The sequence below is a fragment of the Periplaneta americana genome, chromosome 14 (genome assembly GCF_040183065.1).
Source record: "Periplaneta americana isolate PAMFEO1 chromosome 14, P.americana_PAMFEO1_priV1, whole genome shotgun sequence".
Taxonomy (NCBI): Eukaryota; Metazoa; Arthropoda; class Insecta; order Blattodea; family Blattidae; genus Periplaneta; species Periplaneta americana.
The window spans coordinates 72,260,161-72,278,403 of NC_091130.1; the positions used below are offsets into that span (position 1 = coordinate 72,260,161).

Here is an 18,243-nt window from a genome sequence, read left to right on the forward strand (position 1 = left end):
CATGCAAGCTAACTCGGGTTCATATCCCAGCTCTGATAAACATGACATTTATGGTGGACGAAATGTTTAGGGCTTTTCTTGGGGTTCTCCCATTTTCCCTCTTCATTCCATTAATTTTCTCCACAATCCTCATTCTAATTATCGCTTCTGGTTACAAAATACAGCGCATTTTCTTGTGCGTTGTCTGAGACTGACTTGTCCACCTGGTATGACACATGTGCCCTCATGGCATATCCAAAGATTGGTAGATGGAAGTGGTGGCAGTTCTATATGACTCGGAGATCTGAGGGACGGAAATCTGCGAGGGCTCAAGAAATGTGAGGAACAGCAGCCTGTCATCAGGAAATTGTATTACGTGAATGACAGACTGAAGAGGAACACGTGATGTGGCAGATGGCAGAACCAACTCGCCAGGTGAGCACAATTGACATGCAATTCATTCCATAGAGATGTACAATAAGTCCATCTCGGCTGCAGTGCTTAAGGTACTGTCATAAGTCATAAGTAGACATCGAATTTATATGCACTAAAAGTTAAGTTAAGAATGCTACTGATTATATACTACAGTGGGGCCATTATGGTGGTCTAGTGGCTAGGAGTGCTGACTTATAATCCTGAAGAGCCGGGTTCAATCCCTTGTGTACCCCCAATTTATAACTTGTATTGGGCAAGCCTGTGGTCCAGGTAACATAGGAGTTTTCTCCAGGAGTTCTGAGTACCTTGTGGCATTCCAACAAATCCCCATCATCATCTCATCTCATTGCGGGTGTAGAATAGAGCAGTCTTCTGTGGCGTACCCTGGGTAACAACTCTATTGGTAATTTGATGTACACAACATTAGTTTATATATATATATATATATATATATATATATATATATATATATATATGTTGGGACGGTTTCTACGCCTGATTCATGTCTCCGAAATCTAACAATATAAATGAGTCATGCATCTTACAAACAGCAAGCTGATGTGTAAGTGAAAGTTAAGACCATTATCAAATTACTATCAGTATTTTGTTCGGATATCCTTACCGGCCTTATCTGCCACTTATACATCAGTTTGCGGTTTATAAGATCAGACAGACAGAGAACCGTTTCCTTGGGAGGACAAAGCAAAACCATAGAATCCCCATATAACGGATTTATGGGGGACATCATTTACCTCCTCCCCCATTATAGCTTGACTGTAGTACAGTACAGTATATCGGAATATGATCATTTAATAAAGATATTTTCAGGGGACATTTTCTTACAGTGTTACTGAACTGTAGATCTACTACAAATTATAATAGGGCATAATTTAAAATAATCCCTCTCTTTTTCTCTCTCATACAGAAACATGTAACTACATAACAGTACTAACAGAAACATTTTTATATTAAGCTTTCCCGAATCAATCAATCTTCTTAATATGTCCAGCTGTTTGCTGACAACATGAAGTCCACTATAGTCTATTCAGTTGTTGTATTTCACGGGAAATTATGGGTATTTTGATCGGTGTTCATTATAAGATCAGGCGGAGAGAGAACCGTTTCCTTGGGGGGGCAAAGCTTTCCTGAAGATATCGTATGAAATTTAAACTGTAATTATTTTATTTAACCTCGTCTTGAAGTTTACACATACCGGGATAACTTTTCTTTTTTCTGCGTTGTTGTGCAGAAAGTTATTCATATTTCTCCCAAGTGGCGGCCCACCTGCAGAATTCTAACACATGAGTACAGGCTTTTACAGAAGAAACTTTACAGTGCTTCCAATCCTCAAATGAGGTATAGAAATTCTTATATATTCAAAAATTTAAAATAAATACTATAGTCCAGACACATGATCTGAAGACATTCATTCGTCAATTTAAGCACAGAAACATAATCATAAACAAAAGCAAATAAGATATTTTGAATTCAATATTTTCTAATGCAAAAAAAAAAAAAAAAAAAAAGAGCGAGACAAGTTTGGCGGGGCAGTGCCCCCCCACCCCCAACTCCGTCCAGTCAATGTGACTCATTTATCTGCTGTTAGATTTCGAAGACTTGCGAATCCGATTTAGAAACCCTCCCAATAAACACCACATCCATTCAGTGGCATTCTTAGTTTTTAGTGCATATAAATCCAATGTCTAGTTGTAAATCATGGCTCACAATACAGTATATGATTTCATACCACAACTCCAGAATGAATTAGCATTACAAATAGGGACAGTACCTACATGACGGAATTATTCGAGACTGCCCAGATTATTCCTGAGAATATAGAAAACCCATGGCTGGGATCTAAAAACTGTTTCTTGATAGTACAATACACACATAAAACTTTGTATGTTATTTAATGTCTGTAACCCGTACTAGATTGTAGATGGACCTTGTGTTCTGTGGAGTCAGACTAAGTACAGCGAGGTTATTTCCTTATTATCCCACAGATAACAGTTACTGAGCGACTAGAAGATAGAGGCCATTAGGGCTGGAAAGCGTGTAATTCATCTTCAGAGCTCATTAAACTGCACAGTCAATTAAAGATGTATAAGCTGTGTTTTTGTGACTATATTCAGATGCTACTGAACTGTATAATGCGTGTTTATTTTGTCGAACTGTTTGCTTATTTCGTTTTTTAATAATGGCAAAAAACTATGTGTAGGCCTATACAGACCAAAAGATGTTATATATGTTCAGTATCTAAACTCGATGTTATCTACAAACGTAAGAAGGTTATTTTCAACAAAGAAATAAGGAGAGGATCCCTTACAGAATACATTAATGAGAGTCTTATCATAAAGTTAAAACAGAATCTGTGCTGGATAAAGCTTGTCGCACATGTCTCATCTGATGAAGTACAACAAAATAATCGAAATGCAGATAGTGTGATGTGCACATAAAAATAAATAGAAGCTGCACTCAACCAATTCAACCTGATCCTTCTCTGTAAGGAAAAATCTGAAGTTTATACGATTTCCAAACAAATCTATCCAAAAACATTTCAATCCCTGAAATGGTCAGTATCTGAAGCACATGTATATTGGAGACTTTTATTTTGTCACATCATGATGTATGCAGAATATTTTCAAATCTAACTTGCACAAGGATTGCGTATTATTTTATTTTTATCAATATGTATTTTGTTACACATAGTCTGTATCAGCGAGCAAAGAAATGTCAATATGTATTCAATGATAGATAAAGAAGATGCAATTAGTTTGAAAACATTCACGAAAATAATTCATTTTGTCTTAATTCATCGCAGTTATTCTGGAAATAAACAATAAAATTCTCCATATTCATCCCATTTCGCATTTAGGGGATGAAGTTATAATTTTTTTTTTTTTTTGTCTCCATGTTCTAACAATTCTGCCAATTTAAGTACCTCTTCTTTAGAGATGTATTCCATTACATACCCGTAAGCTGAGCTGCACTTCATTTTCTTAGACAGTCACTGTCTCATTGTCTAACTTGACTTATAGAACAGAGATTAGCAAAGTGTCCACATCCGTCATATGAAGATGATGTGTCAGATTGAATCAGAATGAAAAAGTGTATGACAAGCTAAAAATAATCATTTTCTTAAATTATACAGTTAATTTTGAAATAAATGCAACAAATACTGATATTTTTGGACACATTAAAGTCGGCAAGCTTCCCTTCAACAAGATACTTGCACTACTTACATAGTTTACATAAATTAAGTAAATGTGATGTCTGAAGAAAGAATTATCAGTGTATAAAGATGAAATTATAGTGTAGAGTAATAAATTCGACGTTAGATAATTCAAATTATTGGATAATTCCAACCAGTCATCATTGCCCTTCAAATTCTTATTTAAATCAATATTGTACTGTAACATTTAATTCGAATTTTAAAAGGGAACATTTGTATATTCTTACAACCCGGCCAACAATTTAACTCCTACAGAGGCACAGATAAAAAAGAAACTGGTTATATAAGGTGCTGTCCATTGCTAACAGATTTGTAAAATATGTACATGGAATTCTAATTATTATTATTATTATTATTATTATTATTATTATTATTAGTGTTGTGCGATTTAATCGATAAATTTCTGTTGTAAGATTAATCGATCAAAAATATTTACTTGAATAACTGAGTCGATTAAAATTAATCAGTTGTAGTTGATATTAATTATTATTTTGTTAACACAAACTCGTACTAAAAATTCCGACAATATTTCTCTCTCAGAAAGTGCTTACTTAAAAGCACGATAGTACTGTTATTTTCTAACTGTAAACCAGGTTGGGAAAATTTTTGCACAAACACTTCAGAAAGAGATGGAGATATGAGGACAGTGACCTAGTCTACCTCTATTGAAAGTTGAAACACAATGCGAAACCCTTATTAAGTTTCATGGCTTTCCAAGAAAACTTCCACCTTGTTGTCAGCTCATCTTCCTAGCATATGAAATACATACTTTTCTGGGATTCGTCCCCCTCATCCCTTATAAAATAGCCATGTCTACACTCTGTGCAAGTGAGAGCATAACTATCTTTTTCTTTTTCTAAAATCTGGTAATTCAGATTACAATAGAGGCCAGTCTTCTGTTTCGACCACTGTACTTTTGCAGGTGCTTGCAGTTTCTGTACTAAGTTTGTAAATGACGGTTGTGTGTTTAATTTGATTAAAAAAAAAATCAGTTTTCTGTGGTCTGTGAAAAGTGTGAACTCCATTATGTCATATGATAATTCGAGAGGTAAACTCGGTGAAACGTTTGCATTTAAATTGAATGATCGTGGAGAAGTGCTTGACAAAAAAAAAAAGTTTTTTCGTGTTTAGTGATGCAGGAAACATTGTTACTAAACGTAGAGCGGCACTTAATTCGGAGCATGTGAATGACTCACATGTTTAAAATCATGGATGAAGCAGTATTAACTAGGCGAGTCTTCATACTTTTTGTTATTTATGTTTCTCTAAAAAATTCCCGGAGAAATTGACACAATAAATTATAAGCCTCACAATAAATATGTTAGTAAGTAATTAAAATAGGTGTTTTGTAATAAAATGATACAATATATACAGATATACAACATATAATACTTATGCTTATCACCGAACACAAGTTGAATTTAACAATAATTGCATATTACAATATATTAAATCATTTTTTCAACTCGATCAAAACTCGATTAATCGATTAAATTCAAATAGCTAATCGATTAAATATATTGATCGATTGACAGCACTAATTATTATTATTATTATTATTATTATTATTATTATTATTATTATTATTAAGAACTTCCTCTCACTCTTTCAGGTAACGGAAAGTACATAAAAAAAGGACGAAATTGTCCATTGCTTTTGTTTACAGAAATTCCTGGAGTATACTTGCTCAAGCCCCTGTATTATTATTATTATTATTATTATTATTATTATTATTATTATTATTAAGAACTTTTCCTCTCACTCTTTCAGGTAACGAAAAGTACATAAAAAAGGACGAAATTGTCCATTGCTTTTGTTTACAGAAATTCCTGAAGTATTCTTGCTCCAGCCCCTATATCAAGCCTTTTATCATGACACAGCACAGTGTAACACATTTATATATTGTATAATATAGTATAAAGTGATGCGAATAATGAATGCTTGTTTTTTATATATTTTTTACTAGCAACATAATTTTTGTGAGAACAATTTCATTCATTCTTTCTTCAGTTGTTAATTTCATGTTAATATGGAATTGATTTTTCTTAATTCGAATTTGTTCAAATTCTCCTTGGAGTTAGAATTTAAAATATTCCACTGTATTAGTTTAGGATTATTTTACTGCTTTGTATTGTTTTTGTTGAATCACTCTGTATTATTTCAGTTGTATCACTTTGTTTTTGTTGTATTCCATTTTACAAAGGGATGAAAAATATATATGTGTAATAATGAGTACCTTCTAGCAATATCTACAGATAAGTGTCAATATTGGAAGTTATATTTGCTCTGTTGGCCATATTTAGGCAGTCGGAATTCCTGAAGTGTGCCTGACTGCATGAGAATTGTCAGCTGTGAGACAGCAAGGAAATAACTTCACTATTTATGTAAAGGAATATGTATCCCTATTATAGGCCATAGTTACTAGTCAGTGATGTATGCAATGGAGGGGGAAAGGAGCTGGCCACCCTACATTAGTTATCTTAGTTGCCTCATGATGCCTTATTGGTGAGATGAGGTTTCAACCAGTCTTCAGACTGCTGACTATATGGCATACGTTTTTAGAAGACATGCGGAAGAGAGACGAAGACAAAGAGAATTCGTTATGTGTTAAATATACGAGGTCAGACAATAAAGTAATGAGACTGAATTTTCCCAACTGATGAAGCAACCCTGAGAATATAGAAGAAAAGCAACTAAAGTGGTTCGGACATGTGTATAGAAAGACAAAGGAAAAGAAAGTTAAACAGGTAATGGAGATGCGAGTGGAAGAAAGCATAGGAAGAGGTAGACCAATATTTAAGTGGGAAAATACTATAGAGAAGATAGTACAACAACGTGGAAAGACAATGGTTGAAATAATGAAAATGTGTAAAGATAGAGAGATTTGGAAGAGATGGACAGAGAGAGGTGAACCCAACGCCTAACAGCTTCAGGGATTGGCCCGAATTCCAACTGGCACCACTCTGCAAACCGTAAGTGTGGAGTAGCTGCTTGACTAGTGGAGTTCTGTATTTGCTCCTCGTCAATACAATGGAATCGCATAATATCGCACAGCGGTATGTATCCAGACGTTTGAGATGGGCAGAGCATGTAGCACGTATGGGCAAATCCAGAAATGCATATAGAGTGTCAGTTGGGAGGCCGGAGGGAAGAATACCTTTGGGGAGGCCGAGACGTAGATGGGAAGATAATATTAAAATGGATTTGAGGGAGGTGGATATGAGGGTAGAGACTGGATTAATCTTGCTCAGGATAGGGACTAATGGCAGGCTTATGTGAGGGCGGCAATGAAGCTCCGGGTTCCTTAAAAGCCAGTAAGTAAGGTATGTCATCTTGTTTTGTGTGAAAATGCCACAATACATGGAAAGTTTCATCAGGCTTTAGGACATCAAGTGAAGTCAAGAGCACAAGCTTTCCGACAGCATAAAATGTTTATTGAGGCAGAAACAATGTTGAAAATGAACACTGGAGCGAGCGACCGACAACTGCACAGACAGATGACAACATTGCCAGGATACATGAAGTTGTTTGAAGTGATAAAGGATTAATAGCCAAAATGATAGTACAAGAATTGAACATGAATTGGGAGACTGTTCACCTCATTCTCTCTGAAGACCTGGGCACGAGAAAAATTTGTGCAAAAATGGTTCCAAAAAAATCTCACTGGGCAACAGCGCGATGAACAGAGAAATATGGCTACTGATCTGTTTCAACATTACTGCAGCCTCCATATTCACCCGGGCCTTGCTCTATGCGACTTCTTATTCTCAAAAGGAAATCAGTTGTGAAAGGACGCCATTTTAAAACAACAGAAGACATCCAAAAGGCCGTAACCCAGGCATTAAACAGTGTCTCAAAAGATGAGTTTCACAGCTGCTACCAGCAATGGCAGCAATGTTGGAATAAGTGTGTGCAGTCTCAAGGGAACTACTTCGAAGGTGATCACATTGTAGTAGGTTAAAAATGTAAGTAAAAGTGTTTTTTTAAACCAGTCTCATTACTTTATTGTCCGACCTCGTACTTATGTACGATTAATGCATATCCCCATCGCACTCCTGTCATATGTCAATCGCCCTATACAAGCTCTGCCTGTCCATCTAAAAGTGTATGAAATATAAACATACATACATTATAGTACCTCTGATTGAGGTTCTGGCTTATATGTACATTTATTAACAGGCAGTACATCTCACTTGATAATATGTGTCAGAGGAAGAACAATTATTGTTTGTATACATCTGAAATCTGATTAGTGTAACATGTAGCTAATTGGCGATCTATGCAATGGAGGAGGAAAGAAACTGGCCATCCTACCACATTATCTCCTGGCCTAGTTGCCTCATAAGTGGTGCCTTGTTGGTATCACTTGTGGGGTTCAGACCTGTCTTTGGATACTTGACTAAACAACAGCATACATTATAGGCCATGGAGCCCCACAGGGTTACAGGAGGTTAAGGATCCTACTTTTCCTACATAGCAGCAGTAGGGATATCAGTTTTACGTGCTTGCTGTCTACACTCCCACGGATATACCTCTGGTACTCATTTATGTTAAACTGAGCAAACCTCAGGGTCATAGTGCAGCCAGAAGAATTAGATCAATAGAGAAAATCCATGAAACCACTGGGAATCGAACCCGCGACCTTCTGGCTTTGCAGTGAAATGTCTTAATCACGACAATAACACATATTCCACCTCAAATATTTATGTAACATCTATAAATATCAATTTTCTCCTTTTCACATCCAAAGGGTCACTTCATATAAAATGACTCTGTACACTCTGTTAACATGAATTGTAAGTGCTCTTACCAGATACATCAAAGCCTTTGGTGATGTTGACAGTCTTAGCACCGGGCGGGACCACTTTGACTGCTGGTGTCATGGAAGATTTGGTTTCTTGGAGCACCACACTGACCTGGCCATTACAGTCGTCATTCCTCGTTTCATCAGGTACTCCCGTGACTCGCTTAGCACCTAATAACAAATATTCAGTTTCCTCTCAATGCAGTGCTTTGTTCTATTATTTTAATAATGTAATTACAAGCATTGAAGTTCGTTACCTCTGTCAGGAACATCCCACTACTCCTATTCTGTACTGAACTGTATAATTTTACTCAAATCCTGTTGAATCAAAACTCTTACATCATGACTTTACGATTTATGTCCGGAAAAAGTCCAAGTTACACTACTTCTGTTTATCATTGCCTGTGAGATGCCAGGACCTTATTGCAAGGACATTTTTAATAGGTGTCAACCTTAAAACAGTTAAGAAAAGTAACATGTTTCTCTAGGAATGAGAACCTAATCCGGTAAATCAGGTTTTCCTTTGGTATTAACACTCTTGGAACAATTCTCATAATTAATACGTAGTTTTTCATGTAAAATATATTTAAAACACTGTAGATTATTCAGAGACAATGAAATGATTGGTGTTGGAGTGAGACATGTTCAGAAGACTGGAGTGTTGGTAGAAAACTGGTCTTAAAGCTGCTCTGTCTACCATAATTCTTACAGACCTCGGTCCCTCCAGTAAAGGTAAACAAAATACTTCCACCTTGGAAATGTTTCAGGAATTATAACGAATAACGTGTAAAAGCATACTTTGTTCGGTAAAAAATTTAAAGATTTAAAGATTAGTTTCCTCATATGTGTAGGCCTATATTGTATGCCAATTTTGGAACTGTTCCTAATACTGGTACTATATTTTCAAGATGTTTCACATGATCACTATCAGTCCATATGTATTATTTTAAACTGTACTTCTTATGTAATTATGCAACACAAGCGAAATATTACATCTATTTTTAGAATACAGTATGTTTTGCGTATTTATTTAAAAAATACAGTTGACTTAATACACTGGAATGAACTGTTAATTATAACTGCAATAATGATGAGCAGAACAAATATGCACAAAGAATGACCAAAACTTCTACTTGTTGTCCTCTGAAGTTCATAAACCTATTACACAATTCTCTCCACTACTCCTAAAACAGCAAGAGTTAGTGTGTGTATATATTAAATTTTTGTTCTGTAATCATTATTATTATTTATAACTTATTTCGGGAGAAAATATTTCAGTTTTGAGTGGCTCTGCATTTTCAAACTTTTTAAATATTCAAATTATTATCTATTATATGTCATAAAATAAAAAAAATAATCTCCATTATTCTCTAAAAAGTGCTCAAAAACCCTACTGAAAAAATATGTGGAGTTGCAGAAGATGCAAAATGCTACACACCTTTTGGTAATAAACCACCACCCACAAAACATATAGCATACATTCCAGTAATAAAACACACCTATATTGTATGTTCATTTCAAGTTCAGATTATATTGGATCACACTTGTGTGAAAAACAAGCTGTTTAGTTGTTAACAGTCATTTGAGTCATCTATCGAGAGTATGAATTTCATTAGACTAGACTGCATTGCAAAGTGAGGAGAATAAAGCAAACTCATGTACACATAGGCAATTCTTATGGGCTTATTGTGCTACCTTCTTAGCAGTTTGTCAGTGACTCCTATATAACTCGAGCCATCCGAGATGCAGGACGGACTTGTGGATACTGGAAATCTGAGTGCTGCTAATGATGGTCACAACAAGCCAAAAATTTCCGAGCACTAATCCTATTCATTTTACGAGAATAGGGCATATAAAGAACATATTTCGCTGATACACTTTGTAACTTGGACCCAAGACAGGATTATCAGCCAAACCTATTCTATAGTAGAATGAGCTGTTAAAATTCTTACAATTACCTGCATACTTTATGCAATAAGTAGAAAGTACCTGTCTGTGCTGATATATCACCCCCCCCCCCTTTTTTTTTCAACAGCTGCTACTGTTTACCAAACGTTTGGTAAATTTCACATATTGTTATGACATTGTATTGATTGTTGTTAGGAAGCCATGGATTGGAGGTTCTGACAAAGAAATTGTTATGAGCTCATACAGAATCTTTCCCTCAAACTGCACCTATTGTTAGATTTCTACAGCAGATAGACAAATACAAAAAATTCAGTCCAGTTTAGGTTATTGGAATAGATGAAATAGGTTTTTTTTTTTAGGTTTTTTGCCCAAACTGTGAAAGGGGTTGCAAAAATTGTCTGATTGTTAAAAATGTACACTTAGGGTCGAATTCATAGTCGTCATTTATAAAATGAGGAAACACTTAAGTAATGAGCATTTCCTTAGCACTTATTTCAGATCGTATTGCAGAGACGCTACTCATTCATATGCCCTAAGCATTCCCTTGACATCGAAAGAAATATGGCAACATGGCTAGACGTGAGTGCTTTCCTACATTCAATTGTTTTCCAGCACCTTCAAATTGTTAAATCGGCATTATTGTCATACACAAATACAGAAGTAAATATTATAGAGCTAAAAATTATACAAGATGTCCAGAAAGCATTTTACAGAAAAGAAAGAAGTGAGTAAGATAACTAGTTATGAAATATGGAGATATCGTCGAAAGTAAAAAAAAAAAATTGATAATTGTTCTCTCCAAAAGAAGAAATTGACATGGAACAAAATTGCAGTTGAGTTTAATGCAAACTCCGGAAATATTCCTGTAAGTAAATCATTTTAATTTATTTTTCAGTTATTTTTATGCTAAACAAAGTGGAAGTGATATAATTACGCAAATTTTAACAGCTTATTCCTCGGGTAGAATACAAACAAAAATGCAAATAACACTTTGTTGGGACGTGAATACTTTTCGAAAAAAAAAATGCCACTTAAATCTACCTGAAATGCTGCTGTATCATAAAATCTCAAAGCAACCAGTACTTTCAGCTGTGGCGAAATCAGTAAGCCTCATGGTTGTATTGTGAATTTAAATGAGAGACACCAGAATATTCACAACAGTGTTCTTGTCGAAACAGTATCTCCTCTTAAATTGTTGATCATTATACATCTCTAAAGGGTTTTCCATATCTCTGATATATATTTTGCTTGCCGAAACTCATTTTCATTTGAATTACAGAACTCAATAAATTAAATTAAATCATAATCATCATCTATTGTATACCGAATCAGCTGATTACAATGCATATGAGGAAACACTTGAGTAAACTGACAAGCTACCTTATTTGAATAAGTGTTCACTTCAGTGGGATTTATGAATTGGAAATGATTATAAGCAACTGCTTAAGTGTTTCCTTATGATAAGTATTGACTATGAATTCGGCCCTTACAGTCAGTTTTAAATAACATAACTTTTCTCTCAGTGGTAAAGTTGGAATCATTTCCAATCCACTGTCGTAATAAATGTCATTTTACTTGTTTCGGCATAGCTTAACAAAATATAAAAATTCAATGTTAATACCCGAAGCACCAGAATAAGACAGACTACACAGAGACCTCAGAAAAGTTGACAGCTTGTACCCGCACACACAAGATCAGTCTTCTGTCTGGGAACATGCCTGAAAACTTTACGAATTTCAATATTGGTAATACGACTTTTTCGGTGTCCATCCACCTCAAGAGAAAGTTATTCAGTCACTTCATACCCTCCTACTAGCACATCATATCTGCGACCAGTTGAAATTCCAAAATACATACAGTCCCAATCAGTGTCATTGGGAGGCTGAAGCCTCTGAAGGACAGCCCATTATACAAAGAAAGATGGAATTTCCTGTTAACCATTTTACCCAAAACAACAAAAGACTGCTTTCTCCAATGCATGAGAGAATCAAAATTATAAGATGTATTGAAATTTCTAAATATATTTATATAAAACACAATAAATATAGAAAAATACATACTAATTATGGTTTAGGTTCTTTTAGTTTTTAAGGTCCATTTAAGTTTTTTAGGTTCAACAAAATTTACATACAGGGTGATTCATGAGGAAAGGTAAAAAATTTAGGATATGGTATCTTAGGCCATTTTGAGTGAAGAAGTTCATATGAACATAGGTCCGTTTTCGAACGATGGCAAAGCTAGATGCATTTTTTTGGTAAAACGTCTTGCTCCAATGTGAATCAGACGTTACCATATGCTGCTGATGTGAGACGTGAGACAAGGTCACCGATCACAATGAATGACGTAACATTGGAATCTGCATTGTGAGCGATGTAGATAAGAGTTCATTCATCTCACAAACCGGGTGGTGGGGCATTACAAATGTCCAATCGCCTGCCCTTGTCTTATGTAATGATACAGAACCAGCATATAACACAAATACACTATCACTTATCAGTTCACAGCAGTTCAGTCTGCTACCTACAGTACAGTAGTTATACAGGTACAGTTATTGGAAGTGTTAAGTTGTGTTTTTCAAGATGCCTTATAAATTTTCAACTATAGAATACGCTGATATTGTGTATGTTTAGGGTTTGTGTGATGGAAGTTTCTTGCGTACCATCGCTGAATATGAACGATGCTTTCCAAACAGTAGGGTACCATATCGAAGAGTATTTACTGTCTATGGGGTTAGATGAAAGACTTGGTATAGCAAAGGAAATTGGAAACGAGAGAGGCACTAATAAACCATATTTTGGATGCTGCACACCGCATAAAGAACAGCCACGAGCAACTCTCTCGAGCAATGAGCGTGATTCACGCCTGAGCACAACAGTGCATTGAAGCAGAAGGAGGTACCTTTGAAAATGTGCGAAAACATCGACCCCGACATCTAGAATATTAGGTATGTATGCATATGTGAATATAAACTTTAAATTTGTCCGTTATCTGTCTTTAAATGCGAGTTAGTACAATGGAATCTCAGAAGTTTTTGTGAAATCAAAGAGCCTTATCTCCGTAACCGTTCGAAAACGGACACATATTCATATGAACTTTTTGACTCAGATTGACTTCAGAATTCACATCCTAATGTTTTACCTTTCCTCGTGAATCATCCTGTATATGACTTTTATGACCATAATTCGGAAAATTATCTAAGAAATTATGAGTTTACAAGTACGGACAAAAAAATAGGTAAAAACCTATAAATCAGGTCCCTAGTTATGACTACCGAAAAATTGAGTTCAGTAGCCCTCAGCCTTGAGTAGACAGAGATCACTCATCTGGTAAAGTGCATTAAATGCACTTGGTCGTTTCGCATTTCATGCAACAATGTAGGCATTCACGGATGATGGCAATTCAACTATGCTGTGCTTTTGTTTCTTAATGCAACAAGGGTTAACATGTAGGGAAAAAGACAGGTGAACAGAGGGTGAATATTTTTTCTCTCCCTTACTTGACTGGAGGCAAAGAGTAGCATCATGGCTAAGATGTGCTGCAAGCTAGAAGATCACGAGTTACATTCCTGATGGGATTACGGAATTTCATTGCTCCAATCCTTCTGGCCACATTATGGCACTGTGGTACAGAAATGAATATCAGGAGTATTTCCTTGGGCCTAAAGGCAACAAGCATGTAGGATGACATCCTACTCCTACTACTGCCGACTCTGTCTCTATAACTTCCCTTTCCCTATGACAGTGCTTTCCAAACTTTTTTATATATCGACACCCTAGCAAACTCTAAAAATTTAGTGCATCACCTTATCCCCAAAATGAGAGTATTCCACACATTAATAGGCTACTTGCAGGCTACATTCTTCATAAAATGAATAAAATTAACACACATATTTCCAGTTTTGTTAACATATTATATGAGGTGAAAGAAATATTTAGCCCACACAGAGTTCTAAGATGAGGAAAACAATCACACTTATTTTCACCCTTGGTTTTAGTTTTTCAGTGGCTCACATGTGCTTGGCGAATTTTACAAATGTATTTTATGTTTGGACGAATATGGGATAAATTCACTTGCATTTCTTCATCCAGCATTTTTAAACTGCCACGTTTCACTGTTTTGATATTGGTCATCACAGAAAATCCTGCTTCGCAATAGTATGTGATTGAAAACTGCAACAAAACCACAAGAGCCCATTTAGCAAGATGCGGAGAATCATCAAGTGAAATCTAGAATCTGTTCAAATCATCTCTTTGGTGTTTTAAGTTCAAGTTCCTATCATTTTTAATCTCTGCCAATTCTTCTGCTAAGGAAAGTCCACAAACTTCAGATGACAAAAATGGATTTCTTATCCAGTCATAAGCTTTTGTGTTCAGATCTGGAAAGTAACTTTCGAATTTATCTGTGAGTAATGTCAGATAGTTGTAAAGTGAATCTTTTATTTCGTTCTTCGAATCACAGTGAGATGTATTTGGAAACATTTCATAGCTGCCTTCTTTCACTTTCCCAGACCAAATTGCTAACTTGCCTTGTAAGGCAGTCTGTTGCAGTTAAGATATTCTCAACCTTACCTTGCAGACTAGAATTATACTTGTACACTACAACTATACGCAAATCTATACGTCTGTCAAGGACATGTATCTAGAAGGCAGCTAGGCAAGCAAGGAGTATAGCGACTTTCTTACTTCATTTCAGTTATCATGAGTTCATAGCTCAAAATAATTATTAAATATACCAGAGAGTTTGCGACACCCAGTTTGGAAAGCTCTGGCCTTTGAGCTTCTATAGCCTATAACAGGTATAATGTGTTAACACAATGAATTCAAAAAGAGGACAAAATTGATTTCTTAATACAGGGCCCTTAATATATATGGCTGTTGTAATACAAGATCTGGCTCCCAGGCAACAAGTCAAGCAACAGTCATTAAAATGCTGCCTACAACAGTGGAAGCAGAAATGGATTATGAAACCTACCTTACAGCAGATGTTGAAGGTGTAGTCTTCCAATTATCTATAAGCTTGATCTCGCTACAATCTGTTATCACTCACTTGTCGAAGCTCATCAACTAAAATTCTTATTTAATGGTCAATATTATTCTTTAATGTGTGTGGGTTCATGTGGAACACTTTGTCTTTTAAACTACTCCATAAATAAAAATCACAATTGGTTAAATCGGGAGAGCATGATGGCCACAAATCAACACTAATTACTCTATCATCGAACATATCACTCATTTTGTGTAATGATTCTTGTGCAGTCACTGAGTTCTGTTGAAACCAACCATACAATTTTTTGTATTCTGTCAATTGCTGAAGAAACAGTGTTAAGCTTAGTGTTTGATACTGATCCGTATTTATTGTCTCACTTGCCATACCCGTGCACTTTGCTGCACTAGCTACAAATACTTTTTTCTCAGCATGGCTCACTAACTTATGGTACGAAAGGTATCAAGCATTTTTAATAACAACTTATAATCAACTTCCATTAGAATACAAAGTTTTACCAGACTCCCGATGTTTTAAGAAATGTTTAAGAAAAAACGTTTTTGGCAAGTTTATTTATTTTAATTCTTATTTGGTTTATTTATTTGATGGTTTCAAACTTTTTCTTCCTTCTCCCTGAAACTTCAGTGATACCTTACTGTTATTTATTTTCTTTCTTATATATTGTCACGTTTTATGTTTTTCATAGACTGTAGACTAATTATGATTTGTTGTACAATATATCTAGTCATCTAGTCTGCTGTCAAAAAATCTGAAAGTTAGAATTCATAAAACAGTTATATTACTGGTTCTTCTGTATGGCTGTGAAACTTGGACTCTCCCTTTGAGGGACAGAGATTAAGGGTGTTTGAGAATCAGTGGCGTATACTGGTTAAAGGGTTTGGGCTACCGCTGACCCTATTATTACACAAAATATATCTAACAATTACTTTAATTTTAATTACTATGGTAAAACTAATAATACAAAATTATTACATTATGTTATATTATAAACTTTTTCTTTTGTAATTTCCTTGGGCTACTGCCGGTAGCCCGCAAAATACGCCCCTGTTGAGAATAAGGTTCTTAGGAAAATATTTGAGGCTAAGAGGAATGAAGTTACAGGAGAATGGAGAAAGTTACACAATGCAGAACTGCACACATTGTATTCTTTACCTGACATAATTATAAGGAACATTAAATCCAGATGTTTGAGATGGGCAGGGCATGTAGCACATATGGGCGAGTCCAGAAATGCATATAGAGTGTTAGTTGGGAGGCCGGAGGGAAAAATATCTTTGGGGAGGCCGAGCCATAGATGGGAGAATAATATTAAAATGGATTTGAGGAAGGTGGGATATGATGATAGAGAATGGATTAATCTTGCACAGGATAGGGACTGATGGTGGGCTTATGTGAGGGCAACAATGAATCTGCGAGTTCCTTAAAAGCCATTTGTAAGTAAGTAAGCATGTACAATATATTATGTATCTGTTCTTGTATAGCCCCTGAATATGGATTTTATTTGTTCGGGCATAATCAATAAATAAATAGAAAAAAAAAGTGTGCAAATGAATATCTTCCGCTTGTTACACAAGGCCACCTTAAATAATCACAGTCATTTGTTTTCATTTTATTATGTCAGCCTAGTTGAGATGGCAATGATATGAAGCAGACTTCTATTTTAAAACTCATATATCTCGTAAAATATCAGTCCTATAAAAATTTTGCTTAGAATAAAACTTGTCGGAAACATTTTTTAAAGCAACTTTTGTTATGTAATATTAATCCTAAAAAAATCAATAATAAGCGAAATATTTCGATTTATTTACTTCAGTCCCCCTTATCACTCATTTCTTAAAGAAAGTACTATTTTTAATGCCATATAGCCTAAAATCTAAGTGGGATCTAACTTATTTTATATACCAATTTTCGTAGAAATGGGTTCAGCCATTATCGCGTGAAAAGGTAATAAACATACATACAAACAAAATTTAAAAACTGCGATTTTCGATCTCAGGACTGTTCATTATACATGTTAATACCAAATATTTTTGTATATTGGACATATTATTCTCCTTGCACTTACTGCACACCACACATCAATTTTCTGGTCATAATGGGGGGGGGGGGGGGGCATTTCATGCAAAATTACAGTTTTTTTGGAAGATCAAGACAGACAATTTTGTGAGGTCACACAACCATTTATAAGAAACCAAGACTCGTCTGAGGAGAACAGGAGCTGCTGATCAATTTCACCATTCTGGAATGAATTCAGAAACCAAATGCAATAACGCACTCTTTGAAAACTGGACCATCTCCTTACAAAACATGAACATGTGTGCACTTGTATGGTTATAACTTTAGTAACTCTGTCGCATTTCTTGCAGAAGACTGAGAAACGTTTGTCTGTTGTGTAAGTTTAGCTATTGATTTTTGTGGTGAATGCTCTGGATTGGATTTGATTCCATCTAATTTTTCCTCTGTTAAAACTGTTCGTGTTTGGGAATGTTTTTTATTTTGTCCAACACTGACCTGTGGTTTAAAATTTCATCACCAATATTTGTATAGCACTTCTTAGAGCACTGCATTGGGGTAAGTTTCAATAAATTCTCTTCGAGTAGAACTACTTTAAAGTAACTTTTACAATGAAAAACTCGTTCTACCACAGTAAAATGCCACACAATTTTCAATACATATCTTACCACCATTGCAACTCTGTTCCAATTACTGCATGCATGGCAGGGTATGTCAGTGTGTCCTTGAATAATCATTACGGATTTAAATATCAAGGGGAGTAGTAGGAAAAATTGCATAACATGACTATGGGCCAGTGCAGTGTCATTTCCCTAGGATCCATATGCACTGATTCTACATTCCACCTCTTCTGCCATTTCCCTTCTTG

General features: G+C 35.4%; 1 protein-coding gene across 2 annotated transcripts in view; it reads right to left on the bottom strand.

Annotated features, from left to right (window-relative positions):
• HBS1 (translation elongation factor EF-1alpha (GTPase) HBS1) overlaps positions 1 to 18,243 on the bottom strand; it is a 116,336-nt gene that overhangs the window by 23,077 nt on the left and 75,016 nt on the right. For both annotated transcript variants that reach the window (XM_069845577.1, XM_069845576.1), the window contains exon 5: positions 8,457 to 8,621. In XM_069845577.1, coding sequence (XP_069701678.1) covers positions 8,457 to 8,621 — 165 coding nt within the window. The remainder of the gene's footprint in view (positions 1 to 8,456; positions 8,622 to 18,243) is intronic.